General features: G+C 39.2%; 1 protein-coding gene across 2 annotated transcripts in view; it reads right to left on the minus strand.

The window, feature by feature from the left end:
• Window positions 1-4,798: 4,798 nt before the first annotated feature.
• LCP1 (lymphocyte cytosolic protein 1) overlaps window positions 4,799-17,410 on the minus strand; it is a 65,015-nt gene continuing 52,403 nt past the window's right edge. For both annotated transcript variants that reach the window (XM_080660554.1, XM_080660555.1), the window contains 3 exons: window positions 12,657-12,780; window positions 9,233-9,357; window positions 4,799-6,616 (listed from right to left, as the gene is read on the minus strand). In XM_080660554.1, the coding sequence (XP_080516680.1) occupies window positions 6,484-6,616; window positions 9,233-9,357; window positions 12,657-12,780 (382 nt within the window). In that variant the 3' untranslated portion in view covers window positions 4,799-6,483. The remainder of the gene's footprint in view (window positions 6,617-9,232; window positions 9,358-12,656; window positions 12,781-17,410) is intronic.

Below are 17,410 nucleotides of genomic sequence, written 5' to 3' on the forward strand. Positions count from 1 at the left end.
GACATGATACTGTACATAGAAAACCCTAGAGAATCCATCAAAAAATTATTAGACTTAATAAATGAATTCGGCAATGTAGCAGGATACAAAATTAACGCCAAGAAATCTATGGCATTTCTATACACCAATGGTGAACTTACAGAAAGAGAGACTAAAAAAGCAATCCCATTTTCCATCGCACCAAAAAAATTAAGATACCTAGGAATAAACTTAACTAAAGAGGTAAAAGACCTATATGCAAAAAACTACAGGACACTGAAAAAAGAGATAGAGGAAGATATAAATAGATGGAAGAACATACCGTGTTCATGGATTGGTAGAATCAACATCATCAAAATGTCCATTCTACCCAAAGTAATCTATAGATTCAATGCAATCCCCATTAAAATACCAACGGCATATTTCACAGACCTAGAACGAACTCCCCAAAAATTCATCTGGAATAAAAAAAGACCCCGAATAGCTGCAGTAATCCTGAGAAAGAAGAACAAAGTAGGTGGGATCTCAATATCAGATATCAAGCTATATTACAAAGCCACTGTTCTCAAAACAGCTTGGTACTGGCACAAGAACAGACATATAGACCAATGGAATAGAATAGAAAACCTAGACATCAACCCAAACCACTATGCCCAATTAATATTCGACAAAGGTGGCATGAACATAAAATGGAGTCAAGACAGTCTCTTCAATAAATTGTGTTGGGAAAATTGGACAGATACATGCAAAAAAATGAAACTAGACCACCAACTTACACCATACACAAAAATAAACTCAAAATGGATAAAGGACTTAAACATAAGATGGGAAACCATAAAAATACTAGAGGAATCCACAGGCAGCAAAATCTCAGACATATGCTGAAGGAACTTCTTCACTGATACTGCGTCTAGGGCAATGGAAAATATAGAGAAAATAAACAAATGGGACTACATCAATATAAAAAGCTTTTGCACAGCAAAAGAAACCATCAACAAAACAACAAGAAAGGCCACTACATCGGAGAACATATTTGCCAATATTATCACCGATAAGGGTTTAATCTCCAACATTTACAGGGAACTCATACAACTCAACAAAAGGAAGATAAACAATCCTATCAAGAAATGGGCAACAGACCTAAATAGAAACTTTTTGAAAGAAGACAGAAGGAAGGCCAAAGAGACATATGAAAACATGCTCAAAGTCACTAATTATCTGAGAGATGCAAATCAAAACTATAATGCGGTATCATCTCACACCTGTCAGAATGGTATCATCAACAAATCAATAAATGACAAATGTTGGCAAGGATGTGAAGAAAAAGGAACCCTCGTGCACTGCTGGTGGGAATGCAGATTGGTGCAGCCACTGTGGAGAACAGTATGGAGTTTCCTCAAAAAACTAAAAATGGAACTCCCATTTGACCCAGTAATACCACTTCTAGGAATATATCCCAAGAAATTAGAAACATCAATCAGAAAGGATATATGCACCCCTATGTTCATAGCAGCACAATTTACCATAGCTAAGATTTGGAAACAGCCTAAGTGCCCATCAGCAGATGAGTGGATTAAAAAACTGTGGTACATCTACACAATGGAATACTATGCTGCACTAAAAAAGAAGGAATTCTTACTGTTTGCAACAACATGGATGGAACTGGAGAGCATTATGCTAAGTGAAATAAGACAGTCAGAGAAAGATAAGTATCACATGATCTCACTCATTTGTGGAATATAATAAACAACATAAACTGATGAACAAAAATAGTTCCAGAGACAGAGAAACATCAGACCATCAAACCTCAGAGGGAAGGTAGGGGAGGGTGGGGGTAAGAGGGATAGATCAACCAAAGGACTTGTATGCATGCATATGGGCCTAACCAATGGACACAGAAAACAGGGGGGGTGAGGGCATGAGTGAGGGGGATGGTGGGGTAATGGGGGAAGAAGGACACATATCTAACACCTTAATCAATAAAGAAATTTAAAAAAATCTTTATTGTTCAGATTATTACAGTTGTTCCTTTCCCCCCGCCCCATAGCTCCTCTCCACCTGATTCACATCCCGTCTCTGCCCTTACTGCCCCCCCCCCACTGACCTCATCCATAGGTGATTTTTGTCCAGTCTCTTCCTGCACCCCCGACACCCCTTTCCCCCCAAGGATTGTCAGTCCACTCCCTTTCTATGCCCCTGATTCTATTATATTCACCAGATTATTCTGTTCATCAGATTTTTTATTCAATTGATTTTTAGATTCACTTGTTGATAGATATGTATTTGTTGTTCATAATTTTTATCTTTACCTTTTCCTTCTTCTTCTTCCTCTTCTTAAAGAATACCTTTCAGCATGTCATATAATACTGGTTTGGTGGTGATGAACTCCTTTAGCTTTTTCTTATCTGTGAAGCTCTTTATCTGCTCTTCAATTCTGAATGATAGCTTTGCTGGCTAGAGTAATCTTGGTTGTAGGTTCTGGCTGTTCATCACTTTGAATATTTCTTGCCACTCCCTTCTGGCCTGCATAGTTTCTGTTGAGAAATCAGCTGACAATCATATGGGTACTCCCTTGTAGGTAACTAACTGTTTTTCTCTTGCTGCTTTTAATATTCTCTCTTTGTCTTTTGCTCTTGGCATTTTAATTATGATGTGTCTTGGTGTGGTCCTCTTTGGATTCCTTTTGTTTGGGGTTCTCTGCGCTTCCTGGACTTGTATTTATATTATATTATTTCTTTCACCAGGTGGGGGAAGTTTTTAGTCATTATTTCTTCAAATAGGTTTTCAGTATCTCGCTCTCTCTCTTCTTCTGGCACCCCCATAATTCTGATGTCGGTATGCTTGAAGTTGTCCCAGAGGCTCCTTACACTATCTTCATATTTTTGGATTCTTTTTTCTTTTTGCTTTTCCGGTTGGGTGTTTTTTGCTTCTTTGTATTTCAAATCTTTGACTTGATTTTTGCAATCCTCTAGTCTGCTGTTGGATCTCTGTATATTATTTTTTATTTCAGTCAGTGTATGCTTAATTTCTAGTTGGTCTTTTTTCATATCCTCAAGGGTCTCACTAAATTTATCGGCCTTTTCTAGAAAATTCTTGAAAAACCTTATAACCATGGTTTTGAACTCTATATCCAGTAGTTTCCTTTCCTCTATTTCTTTCATTTGTGACCTGTTTCTTTGTCTCCACATTTTGGCTGCTTCCCTGAGTTGATAGAGTTGCTTTCTGTGCTAGGTGTCCTATAGGGCCCAGTGGCTCAGCCTCCCCAGTTACCTGAGGTGGACTCTCTTTGTGGGCTGTGTGCACAGTCTTGTTGTAGTTAAGCCTTGATTGTTGTTGGTATCACTTGGGGGAATTGACCTCCAGGCCAATTGGCTGTGAGGATCAGCTGTGCTGGGAGAACTTCTGTGCTGGAGACACCCTTATGAGACAAGACTTGCAAAAGCCTCTGTGCTCAGTTTGGATGGGGTGGAGCAAACAGCAATGGCTTCCCATCAGCCCTGCCCTAAGAGGCTTCTGAGTCTCATTGTCCCACAGTAATTGCTGCAAGCACCTCTGAGAGTAAGCCACCCTCGAGTTTTGCCCGCTGCCAGGCAGTCCAGTTTCTCCCCTATAAGTCTGGGTCCCCAGAGTCTCACCTGGAACTGCAGGTCAGAGCAGTTGGGAGCTTGTGTCTCCCTCCCGATTGAAAAAGCCAGGCGTGTACTCAGTTGCCAGCCCTCTCCGTGCGCGCGTGCCTCAATACCTCTGCACTTTACTTCCGCAGCTCCTCTGAGTCTCAGTGTACTTTTCGCTTCCCTTCTAGTTGTAGACTTAGCCAGCTTTCCTGTAGTTCTGGATGATGTCAGTTTTGTCTTTTAGTTGTAGTTTTGAAGTTGTGCGAGGCAGCAAGTTCAGGTGTTTACCTATGCTGCCATCTTGGTTTCTCTTGGACTGACTATTTAAAATGTAATAATAAACTTTAAATTTGAAAAATGATCATGCTGAGATTGCTGCATTCCTTTTATCCTTTTATTCTTCAGGAGAGTCTTGGTTTTCCTTTCTTGAGAATACTTATTCTGCTATCCAGAACTCATTCAGGAAACCTATCAGTGCAATCTTTTACAAAAAACAGTTAATATTTGTAACCCCTTTATTTGTAGGGAAGTGCAGAGCTGCAGGAATGTTCTTGCCAGGAATGAGCCATCACCAAAAAGCTGCTGCTAGTGCAGCCAGGACACACAGCTTAGGCACAAAAGCCCAGCTTCCTAGAAGCTGTGTGGGTGTGTGGTGCCTCCTGGCAAGGAAGTGACCATGCTTTTCTGTCATAGCAGCCCACCTGGCAGGGAGCCACTGCAGCAGAATACCTCAGCAACATCCCTTCCCTCAGCCTGCCAAATTTAGGCCCAGCCAGGCTAGGGAGGAGACCCCTGACACTGCCAATCCAAAAGATTCCTTCTCAAATTATGCTAAAAGCTGTGTGGCATCAATATTCAAGTATGGCTTTTGTTCACGACTGGGTTCAGTGTGTTTCTGAGAATTTGTGTCTCTACTCTAATATTAGCCTCTGCTTTGTCAAACTATCTCCAACCTATTCTTCAGTTTTCAACCAAAATATTTCTTAGACTGTTTCCTCTAAGCTCGTCTCACCCTGCCCTTATTAATCACTTATTGCACCTGCCAGTTTATTTAACATCTTTCCTGATCAACAGACTGCAATGCCTGTCTCATTTATAGGTATATTCCCAAAACTTTGCACAGTGTCTGGCACTCAATTAGGCACTCAATGAGTGTTGGCTGAATGAATGAATGAATGAATGAATAAGTAATAAAACCATCAAAGGACATGCAATATAAGGAACATTTTATTTGGAGAGATTTTGAACATTAGCTTCATTTTCAATTAAGGCGGTAATATTCTTCCTGGAGGCAGATGGAAGAGAATCATCTGAGGCTACATTAAGTGCAGAGTAAGATAAAACCAACCACTTTGCATTCAGATGCCACAGAAGCCACACATTGGCTTTCTGAGCCCACTGCCAAGGAACAGATTTGGGGTGATATTTCAATTGCTTTGAAAAATAGCTAAGTTCCATGACATACCACTGCTAAAGAAGATACTCATTGATGGGCCCTTTCAGCACTATAGAGAAAGTCTAGTGTTGGTTCACAATTTCCTGTTGTTTTTTAGCTTTCAGTAGCTTTACATAAAATTGTATAATCTATTAGGTTTGCTCAAATTCACACTGTCCCTTTGGTTTTATTTAGAAATTCTTTAAATACCCAATAAATTAGGTCTTTATAAAGCAACTTAGCCAGTTCTTATCTAGTTTGACATATGACTAGGTATGGGTAGATGTGTGTGTGTGTATGTGTGTGTGTGTCGGTGTTGGGGGGTAAGCTGTGGTCCCTGTTCATTGGCACATATTGTCCCCTGGGAGTTTGGAGGTTGCAAAAAGCTTTTACAGTACCAAAAAAGTAAACATTGAGCAATCAGATACATTAAGATCTCAGAGCAAATTAAAGCAGAGCGGGATTGTTCCCACTCATCAGATATTTAGCCATACCATGGTAACTAGGCCTAACATGCAGGCCTTAGGACATGGAGAGGCAGCACCAAAGGCTAGATGCTTTTTTGTGGCTTCATGCTGGCCCCTAGTGGTTTGCTGCTCAATTACATACTGCTTGGATCTAACCAAGAGCATATTTTAAAGATGTTAGAAACCAAACCAAACAAAACAAAAAATAAAAATGTTAGATTTGGTATGAGCACAAATCCTAGGGTTAAAAACAGAGGGCTTTCTATTGGCTGAAAAGAAAACTAAAAACCGATAACAAATGGGACCCTAGTTCTGAGGAAAAATTCTGATGATGAGTCTTACTTCTACAGGTTCCCGGAGACTATTGGGACTCTAGTAGCCTGACTGATTTGTCAGATGCTCCAAATGGCCAAGAGGTAGGCATGGCCTACAGAGGTGGGTCACAGAAAAGGCACAGTTCTGAGAGGGTGGATAGCAAAGCCACAGGGAGGTAGAGTGAAGGAGAAGGGGAACAGAAAGAAAGGCTTGTCACAGACCAAATGCTGGCCTCCAGAAACAGGTTTTGGGGTTGGTTTGATGATTCCCTCTGCTGATCCTCACCTTAAACAAAAACGCAGCCACATTAAACTGGTTGAAAGATTATATTAAAATTAATAACACTGCAGCTTCTATACTTGACTAATGGCAGGAAGCAGGAATGGTACCAGGAAAATAAGTTCTTTTTTTTTTTTCTCTAGATTTTCAAAGAAGCAATAAATTCAATGGTAAAAAAATATTTGTAAGAAATTGGATCTTTTGCAAAGAATGAAGCACTTTTTGTTAAATACAGGAGAGGCTACCTGGCTGAACAAATACACACTTTTTTGGACTCTTGTATGATGTCACCAAGTTGAAAAATTTGGAATGGCTTGAATCATCTCTGTGCTTCCTAGGAGCATCTAGTGCTGAGCAGTCAGGTGTGCCACCTCCAGCCCCACTTCACTGGGCCTTACACCCTCTTCATTCCTTTCCCCATGAGGCAAGCAAACACTGTCATGACCATTTTGGGGTTCACTTCAACCAGGTCTTCTGGAAGGGCATACACTCTTGCTCCAATTTTTCGGGCCATAGAGATGGCATACCTAAAAGGGAGAAAACAAGAAGAATGGGAAGAGCCAAAGCAACAGATTATGAAGGGGACCCTCAGGATATTGGTATAATCATTCTATACCGTACATTACTGCAAACTATATATAACACAAAGCTCATTCCTGGTATGGTTAGAGCCGGTCACTGACATACTCTCACTTTGGGCAAATCTTGGCTTGATAAAACTTCTGACTCCATCAGATTTGCTGTCTAGAATACCAAATGTATTACTTGTCCTTAGATATTTTCCTAGCTCCTGCCACTTTTGATGCTTTCATCATGAGTATTTTCTTGGGCTATATAGCAGCAGAAAAAAGTCATCAAACTGGAGAAGAATGTGTGCTAGGAAAAGTGAGCAGACTATATTTCAACTACAAAAGTTTACAGACTATATTTCAGTACTTTGACCTTACAAATCAATTATTTTATTCCTTGTCTCATTCCAGTTCTTGTGCACATATACATGTATTTATTTATGTTGCTATAACACTAGAATAGCCAGAGTTTTATATTATACATTTTCCACATAAAATGATCATAGCTGCATCAGAACATTTTTGCTCTATTTATAGCTATAGGAAGATAATTAGCTGTAATCTATTTTCAAATGAGCCTACATTACTACCTGTTACTTCTTTCATTCACTTTTTTTTATTATCTAGTAACTTCTTACAATGACTACTCCAGAGATTCTCCATTGTTCCCAAGGTCCCATCATTCCTCCTGTTCCCCTAAAATAACTTTATTCTTACTTTATGGATCAATTAAATTAAGAGTACCAGGCTGGGGTAGTCCCCATTCTTCTTGTCCATCTCTCAATCAATTTCTTTATATTAATTATTAATGAAATAAAATGTATCTTCCATTATAAAATATAAAGAAAAAGTAGAGCTTTAAAAATCATGCATAACCTTGCCACCATAGCATTTTTTATAATTCCTTTTACCCATTTTAAAAGTAATTTTGTATCTTGCCCTTATAGGATAGTGCTTAGGAGCCTGGGCCTTGAAGTCAGACTTTGAATCTTAGCAGAACCACTTACTAATTGTAAAATTTTGGGCAAGTTCCTTAAACCTAACCATATCCATCTTGAACATCTAGACTCAAGCTCTTTTTGACGTAAAAAAAAAAAAAATTCTGGGTCGTCATACATGTTCTTCCCTTTACTTGGAGTGTTTTCTTACCTCCTTCCCTGTCTAGTTCCTTCTTACTTGTCCTTTTAATCCATCTCAGCATTGATGTCATTTGCTCTGCAGAGCTCCCATTTCTTTTCTGTCTCCTTGATAGCACCCTGTACTCCCCCTTCCATACCACCCATCACACTGTATTGTAATTGCCATTTAATTATTTATCTTCTCTTCATTATATTGTGCTAAACATCAGCATACCAGAAACACAGGTCGCCACTTCCCCAAATTGGGATCAGAGAGGACACTGTTGGGGTTGAATTGTGTCCCTCAAAAAGGGTACGTAAAAGCCCTCTCCCCTAGGATCTCCGATTCTGACCTCATTTGGTAATAAGGTTTTTAAAGATGCAATCAGTTAAGATGAGGTCATGCTGGAGTAATGTGGGACCCTAATCCAATATGACTTGGTTTCTTGATAAGAACAGTGGAAGAGACACCGATACACACACAGAGGGAAGACAGCCATGTGAAGTCACAGACACAAGGAATAAGGCCATGTGAAGATGCGGGCAGAGACTGGAGTGATACATCTACAAACCAAGGCTTGCTGGCCAAGGCCAGAAGGCAGGAGAGGGGTATGGAACAGATTCTCCCTCACAGCCCTTGGAAGAAGCCAACACTGCTGACACTTGATCTTGGACATGTACCCTCTACACTGTGAGAGAACAAATTTCTTTGAAGTCACCTTGCTTGTGGTATTTTGCTATGGCAGCCCTCAAAAAGTAATACAAGCTACTCCAAGAAAGGCGCTTCTCTAGAGTAGAGGTCAGCAAACTTCCCACAAAGGACCAGATAGTAAATATTTCAGACTTTGTGGGCTTTGCCAAAACTAGTCAACCCTGCCATTGCAACAGGGAAGCAGCAATGGCAGAGTTGACTAGTTGTGGCAAAGCTGGATAAATAAGCACAGCTGTGTTTCAATAAAACTTTATAAAAGCAGATGACAGGCCAAATTTGGCTCACAGACTATATATATAGTTGTCTGCTGACCCCCCCTTTATGCGGTAAAGCAAATGGCAGTTGCTTCCAAGCTGGAGAAGGCTCTGATCTTGAATCTCACCCCCTGCCCATTTGTATACATGGATTTTCACAAAAAGGGTGTTTGTGTTCAGGCCTGCCATATACAAACTAAATAAAGCGTCCTATAATTATGATTAGAAAATTGGTTTTATGAAAATATAAGTTTGCTTATCAATTGGGAGAATACACTTGCTTTTTGTCTTGCTCTCTGTAATCCCAGGAGACTTAAAACTACTACTGCACAATATCTAAAATACTGATGACGGGACACAACAAGCACAAGAAGAAAAAGCATCGGTAGTGAATCGAAAGTGTTTGCACAAAGGCACAAACAATAGACTTTATAGGTATCCAGTTGCCAGTTGGGTCCTTCTCTCTCTGACCTCAGGTCTATTTACGTACTTTGCATTGTTGAGTTTCTCTTCATCGTTCAGGTTCTCTGTCTTCAGAAGGTCATAGTTAATGGAACCTGGTTGAATGGCATCAATGAGATCCAGAACGGGTAAACTTGTACTAATCTTCAGGTCCTGCACACAGAGAATGGTGGGTTTTATCAGTATGCTCCCAGGTTACTTCTGTTTCATTCAAGGGAAGTGGGTAGTTCTTTCCTCCCAAATATGAAATATATACAGCTTGGTCTGGAAAATGCAACAGTGTTGCACATTAATTGTAGTTTCAAATCAATTGTAGTTTCTGTAGAGACATCAGTAACTTCCTAAGTAGCTCAATAAGCAGAGGAAACCCATTGTCTGCCAACAGGCAGGGAGCTATTCTCAAATAGCGTGTGAATGAAAGTAAGCACAACTAGAGAAAAGCAGAGAGGTTGAAATGTTTAATGTAACTACTGGTCTGAGCAGAGGAAGGAAAGATTTGATTAAAAAAAACAAAACATCAAGAAGGAGAGACCAAAGATGCTAGGAGAAACCTTGCTTCATTTTGGGGGATATCGCAGAGGTGATGGGCAGGGATAGTGACAAGGGCTCAATTGGACAGGAGTTTCAGTAGATGCTCATTTCTTGGAGCACTCAAGGAAAGAAGAGTCCATAGGTCCAGGGAGACAGTGTTGGCAATTATGTGATTAAATGAAATGACAGTAACTAATCTTTGTTGGTGTCTCACAGTTTGCTTAGCACTTTTCTTTTTTTTCTTTTTCTTTTTTTTAATAATTGTAAGTTGAATTTTCTTCTCTTCCCACAATAATTCTTTTTTTTTCTTTTTTTTAATTGAATTTATTGGGGTAACATTGGTTAATAAAATTATATAGGTTTCAAATGTACAATTCTACAATACATCATCTGTATTGTATTGTGTGTTCACCACCCCAAGTCAAGTCTTTGTCCATCACCATTTATTCCCCTTTGCTCTCTTCTACCTCCATTACCTGTCTTTCCCTCTGATAATCACCATCCTGTTGTCTGTGTCTACGAATTAAAAAAATTTTTTTTTTGCTTAATCTTTTCACCTTTTAAAATAAATTTTCTCACTTGGCACCACAGATGTAGGTACCTGAATTTAATTTACAGTGAGTAAAGGAAGTTTCTGAGGTTAAGTAACTTGCTGATAAGTGGTGGAGCTAGGATTTGAACCCAGATATTCTGACTCAAAAACCAGGTCTCTTTCTTTAGCATTTGTAAACATTTTGATGGTCACACCTGGAGCTGTAAATGTTCCCCTAAGGTGTGAACTACACAAAACTCTGCACCATCTGTTCTCCTCTCTCCTAGAGATCTGTGAGCGCAGACAAGGAGAGGCAACTGTTTACCTCCATCCAAGCACAGTCAAGTCCAAACACTTCATACTTCAAGGGTCCAAATCAGAATCAATTCTAAGCAAGAAACAAGGCATAGGACACCTGCAAGATGCTAGATCTCTAGCATTGGTCCTCTGTATATGTAGAATAATATTCTTAAAAATAGAGTAGGTCCATTTTTATTTACCCCTGGATAACACAAACACTAACACAAAATTAAAATCAATATATAATCATAATCTAATTTCTGGTGAAGAAGTGCCAGGGGAGCAAAATACAGAGATTTGAGTTTTACCTTCTTTCCTACTTCCTGCCCACAATCTTGTGAAAGTGCTGACAGGTAGAGAAATGGTCTGCAACTGGCAACACTCATAGATGAGGAGGGGACAAGGAATAATTTCCACACTGGTTACTCAACTGTGAGTTGTGTTCTTTTTCTTCTTCTTCTTTTTTTAAGGGTTTCACTTAAAAAGCAATCTGGGGTTAATTTGACATTTTCCTTTTATAGTCCTTTTTACTTAACTCTGGAATGACTTAGTGAGAGGACAGGAGAAAGTTGTCCCAGAGAGAAACAAGGAGCAAATAATTGTCAAACATTCCTGAGAGCAAAACCCCATGAGAACACCCCAGGGGAGGGAGTAATGGACTTCAGGGACAGCTGTTTACAGAGATGCACCCTGGGTTATTTAACCAGTCACTTCACAGTAATGGTTAAGTGACCTATAGATACACTCTGCTTTGCAACCTCACCCACAGGTAAAAGACACTTTTTCCTCCCTGATGGACCCTCACCTGCAATCACTAGCACTAACCTCAGGAGTTACTTGAGTTCCAGTTTCCTCACCTATAATATGAGAAAAACCATAAAGCTGACTTCACAATGTCTGTGAAGATGAAATGAGACATTAAAAACAAGGAGCCCTGGTACTCAGAGAGCATTCCATATGGGGCATGCCCTTCTCCTTTGCTCTTCTCCACCACCTTTCCAACTATCTTTCTGTCACCAGCCTCCATACCTCCACTCAGCAATCCAAACTGAACGGTAAGGTGGAGAGGGGACAGAGGGACTGCTATGTGTGATGAACTCACTGGGACTGGGCACTCCTGGTACAGCCCAACCTTTCTGCCCTTTCTGGTGGGAGGAGATTTTACTTTTTTTCTTGATTTTGAAGCAGTGTATTGATACCATGATCAACTGCCTCACTGAACCTGTTAGTACAACTCCAAAGTGGTCCTTTCTCCAAATATTGACCTTTAAACCAGAAAAATGTAGGTAAGATGGCACAGATATTATAATATGGGTCAAGTGCACAGGTCCCTTGAGGAAGGATCCAGTTAATGTATAAAACATGAACTAAGAAATTTAATAAAAGATAATGCTATTCTTAATAAAAAATGGGAATTGGATACAAGTACACAACTGCTTTTTTTCTCAGAAAATATTGCATGGGAGATCTTTTAGCATTTTATATTTCACCATCATAATGTTAACAATCTGAATCATGGAGCTGTACACATTTTAAGAATATTATCAAAACATGGTCTCACTCATATGTGGAATCTAATGAACAACATAAACTGATGAACAAAAATAGACCCAGAGACATAGAAGCATTGACAGACTGTCAAACCTCAGAGGGAAGGCAGGGGAGGTCAGGTGGGGAGAGATCAACCAATGAACTCATATGCATATGTGCATAATCCATGGACACAGACAATAGGGTGGTGAAGACCTGGGGTGAGGTGGTGCGAGGTGGGAGAGGTCAATGAGAAAAAAAGGGGACATATGTAATACTTTCAACAATAAAGATTAAAAAATATTATCATACAAGAACAAAACCTAAAATGTATGTAAAAATGATTGGTTTTTAAAATTAATTATTACAGGAGAAAGTGACAAGAAATTTGTCAATGAAATAGCTATGAACAGCAAAACAATAATGGGTCATTCTGCAAAATCAAAATTGGAGGGGAACCTGAACTACCTCACACTTAAGGTCACTTTAAAACAGATAGAAAACAATAATGATAAGCATGGAGCTCAGGTGGTCACGAGCAGTAGACTAAGAATTTTACCTTGAAACTAGAGATGGATGAACGTTTCTCTGCTTCCTTCAATGTTTCATTTACCCAGTTGACAATAATGTCATCATTGACCTTCTGTCCACCTCCGATTTCTTCCAGAATACTCAGTGTGTACCTGAACAAAAATCAAGAATGTTTTTTTAGAAAAAAAGTTGCTAAATATTTCAATATCACAGAAAGTAGCTAAGGTAGAAAATATTCTTTTCTTTCTAGGTATGTCACAAAAGATAGCCTGGACACTGTTACATTAGTGAGGGATGGGGGGGGGGGGAATATATATATATATATATATATATATATATATATATATATATATTCCTTTTAGGATAATATATATACATACACATTAGTTCTTTTTAGGATAACTTAAAATATAGCTTTATGGTTGTTAGAATGAGATGCAGAGCAAATACCTCCTAAGCACTGTCATTACTTCTTGGGTCGGAAGAGAAGGCAGATGAGAAGAGAAGCAAGGAAAGGGAAATGATGCAAAAGACCTGAACCAGTAATGCTTTTCTTTAAAGGAACCATAAACAATGAAGGAAAAAGTCAATGTTAGAAAGGCCCAAGTAGCCAACACATTATATATATAAATGTAGAAGAGTTTTCTTCTTATATCATAGAACAGAAATAATGGAATACCTCACAGTGAAGGTCCCTTTAAAGTAGAAACCAAAGTTAATCTCCAGTCTGAGAGTAAGAATCACCTTAGATAGTGTTATAAGAATTGGTTTTGTTTGTGAAACTTATTAGGAAGCTTCAAAGCTCTTAACATTTCATGGAACAGATAAGACTCACCATTCCCTAAGGCAGTGGTCGGCAAACTCATTAGTCAACAGAGCCAATTATCAACAGTACAACGATTGAAATTTCTTTTGAGAGCCAAATTTTTTAAACTTAAACTTCTTCTAATGCCACTTCTTCAAAATAGACTTACCCACGCTGTGGTATTTTGTGGAAGAGCCACACTGAAGGGGCCAGAGAGCCGCATGTAGCTCGGGAGCTGCAGTTTGCCGACCACGGCCCTAAGGCAATTCCCTCTGAAAGGTGAAATAACACTGCCATTTGAGTCTTGTCTGTAGGGAGGGCCTACTCAAATGAGGTCACCCTCCAGTTGGTTGGCTAGGATTGTGTACATAATCCATCGGGTGTACTTTCCCAATTACTGATTCTATGGAAAACACAATTCTCCTACAATTTTCCACATGGCTTTCAAGTTTAATCTCTGAAAGAGGAATGATACCCTGCTTCTTCCAGGTTACAGCATCTTTCCATCATTGTAGCTGGGAGGAAAAGGGCTCCTGCAATTATATACAGGCAGGGCAAAAATAGGTTTATATTTGTGAGTATGTGAAATACAGAGTTTATTCTTGTATTATTATTATTATTATTATTATTATTTTCCATACAAATAACTGTAAACCTACTTTTGCTCCACTGTGTGTGTGTGTGTGTGTGTGTGTGTGTGTGTGTGTAATTATGCTTATCAATCTGGCATCAAAGTCGTCTCAATTATACCTCTTCAAACTCCCTCAAATCAACTGGCTCCTCTTTATTCTGCTTCTCTTCATAGAATTTTCCTTCTAACATACAGTTCTGGTCATTTCATTTACAGTGACCCTCCATGGCCCAAAGAATACAGGTCAAATTCCTTAGAATGGCACATGAGGTCCTTTATAATTTGGCCTTGGTGTTTCTTTTCAATGCACCTCTTATTTTTTATTCCCTCCTCCCTTCTTGGCCTTATTCTCAAGCCCCCTAAAAACACACTCATGTTTTAATCTCAAAGAACTATCAGCAGCTCCCCAACCAAACCATGCATCCTCCTGACTCTCTGATTCAGCTTTGTTATCTGGGAAGGGATTTCTAATTCTTTGAACAATTTTCAGTGAAGCATTTACTTGTTTCCCAGAACTTCTGATGGAGTTGATGTGCATGTCTCTGCCTACCATGTCATCTCAGACAAAATCCATAACCTTGTTCATCATATTGTTTTCAGGGGTTAGCAGAGTGCCTAGTACATATTGAGCATCTAGTATATGAAGGAGTGAAGTAGTGGGTGAAATAAATAGAATGGTTTCTCCCATAGAAAGCAAGAAGAAAGTCAAGATGGGTAATATTTAATATGGACCCAGAGATGGGACCAAAATGCAAAAGACTAATGAAGACAAATGGGGTAAGTCTCAGGTAGATTTTTAAAATATCCCTAGTTTAGAAAAAGGCCCCAGTTTTGATCTGTTTATAATAACAATGCTTTATGGCAACATTGGCTTCTTGTCTACACTAATAAAAGAGAAAGATGCAAATTGACTGTACCTTCGCAACACCCACCAGCCAATCAGGAGTGAGTATGCAAATTAACCCAACAAAAAATGGCGGGTTAATTTGCATATGCAGGCACTGAGCGGCCAGGGACGGGACGCTTGCGTCGTCGCCATGATGATGATACAGGCATTCTGCACCGCCCCAGCCGCTCAGGGCCTCTGGGCAGTGTGGGAAGGTGGAAAGGCGGCTCTGGGATGGAGCAAAGGCAGAAAGGTGGCTCCGGCCAGAGTGAAGGCGGTGCTGGCAGCCAGGGGATGGAAGGCCCATTCTTGCACAGATTTTCATGCATCGGGCCTCTAGTTTCTTAATAATTATCATGTGTATTAAGTTATTATCATCAACCATAACATTTAAGCATTTCTTCCTAGTAAAGTCATTGAGGATGGTACGTTAGTGCTTGCTTCCTTAGGTCATGTCTATGCATAATTTGATGAAAACAAAGTTTAATCAAGCAGCTTCACTCATCTCAAACTGAATTCTCACTTATCTTTGTCCAGAGCCCCAGTCTGTTTTATTGACGCTCTCACATGGATAGAAGCAGTGCTTTTAACCTACTTCTTGAGCTAGGGAAGCAAATGGCACAGTGGAGAAGCTCACCTTTACACAAATGTCTATCCATGAAAATATTTTCAAAAAAAGCCACTAAAGAACAGGGAAGTTTAAAAAGATGCAGAAAACCATGGCAGCAGCTCACTGCATTCAGGTGTCTGAGAATGGCCCCTCACAGTGGCATAGAGCTCTGGTGAACACAAAGTTGGCTTTCTGCCACCTCCTGGGAGATGCAGAGGTTTAAAATGGTAGTGAGGACAGTGGTAAAAACAAAGGGAATGAAGGATACAATTAGGTTGGAGCTTCAACTCTAAGACTAAATGTAGATACAAAATTTAAAACAGAAATCAATTTGACCTATGTCTACCTATGATTTTCTTTGTGAAATACTCCATATCATCAAATACGTTTTGGGGCAACTGTGCTATTATTAATAGTTCTCTCCAGACAAGATCCCAGTACCACAACTGTTTGAAAACTGTGCTGTGCTGAAAAGTCCTCCTCTGTCAAAATGAACTGGCACCAGGAACCCCAGCTTCAGCCAGGGTCTCAGTCAACCATACAGGATTGAAGAGGTGTGTGCATGTGGGCCTCCATGAGCTGCAGCCATTACTTTTTTGTTTTCCTGCCTTCCAACACTTGTTTTATTTATTTAACTTTTGAATCAGAAGGACAAACCTTTGTGTTTTGTTTTTCAAGGACCTGTGCCAAATTCACTGTCCCAGACTGTTTGATTTGGGGAGAATCCTCTCATTTACCTTTCTCAGACTCTCTATTCATTTGCTGGAGTCTAACTGGCAACCTACTTCTTTCAGGCTTTTGTCCCCAAATTTGTACATACACTATTTACCAGCTTTGCACCTTGCAGACTATTTTCAGGTTCCTAAAAGGGAAAGGTTTAAACATACATCTCTCATTTGTTCTTAGGGAAAAAAAAGGCATGCCCTTTATTGCCCAGATCAATGACCTTAGCACATCTATGCAATCCAATGAAATAAATTCCAGCTAAAATTGCCTCTAATAGGCCTGTTAATGTGTAGCACATAGAGAAATAAATTTCTTCTGGTGGCATTTACATAATTATTAGTCATTTCACCTTCAACAGTAATGTATTTCTCTTTCCACTTTCTTACATGCACAATTCTTATATAGTAAACACTCATGAGAAATGTGACATTAACCAGTTGGCAACAGCGGCAGTAGCAGACTAGACCTTGTTATATATATATATATATATATATATATATACATATATATATATATATATATATATATATATATATATATACCAACCATAAAGTATGACACTTTGGGCCACATTTTTTATAAGACTTCCACAACAAAGATTATATTACAAGGTGATTTTCAGATATTATGAAATTCAAAATAGAATAGAATTGGCCTGAATTTTTAAATAATTAAAACAAAAAATATCAAAGATTATTTTATATTCAAACCCACAGGTCAATTTAACTTTTGCAACGAAAAAGATTTTTGCTTTGGTTTTTAAAATGATCAGCATCAAAGCCAGCTCATTAAGAATTAAAAGCATATGTGAAAGACAATAGAGAAAAGTTCAAAAATAGTTTCTGAAAATGCACTGGTGAAAATGCATTGGTTAGAAACATACAGTTCTAGATACATGAAGTAAATAAGGAGATAGAGTTGAAGTTTCTTTAGCTCTGGAGTTTTCTGGGCCAGAGGAGTTTTATGACACCTGCTGGAAACAAATTCCAGCAGGGCATAATAAAATGCAAGAAGTTTATCAGAAGGCTGATGGATCTTGGGGCTTCAGCAGGGCTGAAGATCTGCATGTTATTGCCTGCTGCCAGACAGCTGAAGGCAGTTCCCCCGAAGCTGATAATCCTTTA

This window comes from Plecotus auritus (genome assembly GCF_963455305.1).
Source record: "Plecotus auritus genome assembly, chromosome: 3".
Taxonomy (NCBI): Eukaryota; Metazoa; Chordata; class Mammalia; order Chiroptera; family Vespertilionidae; genus Plecotus; species Plecotus auritus.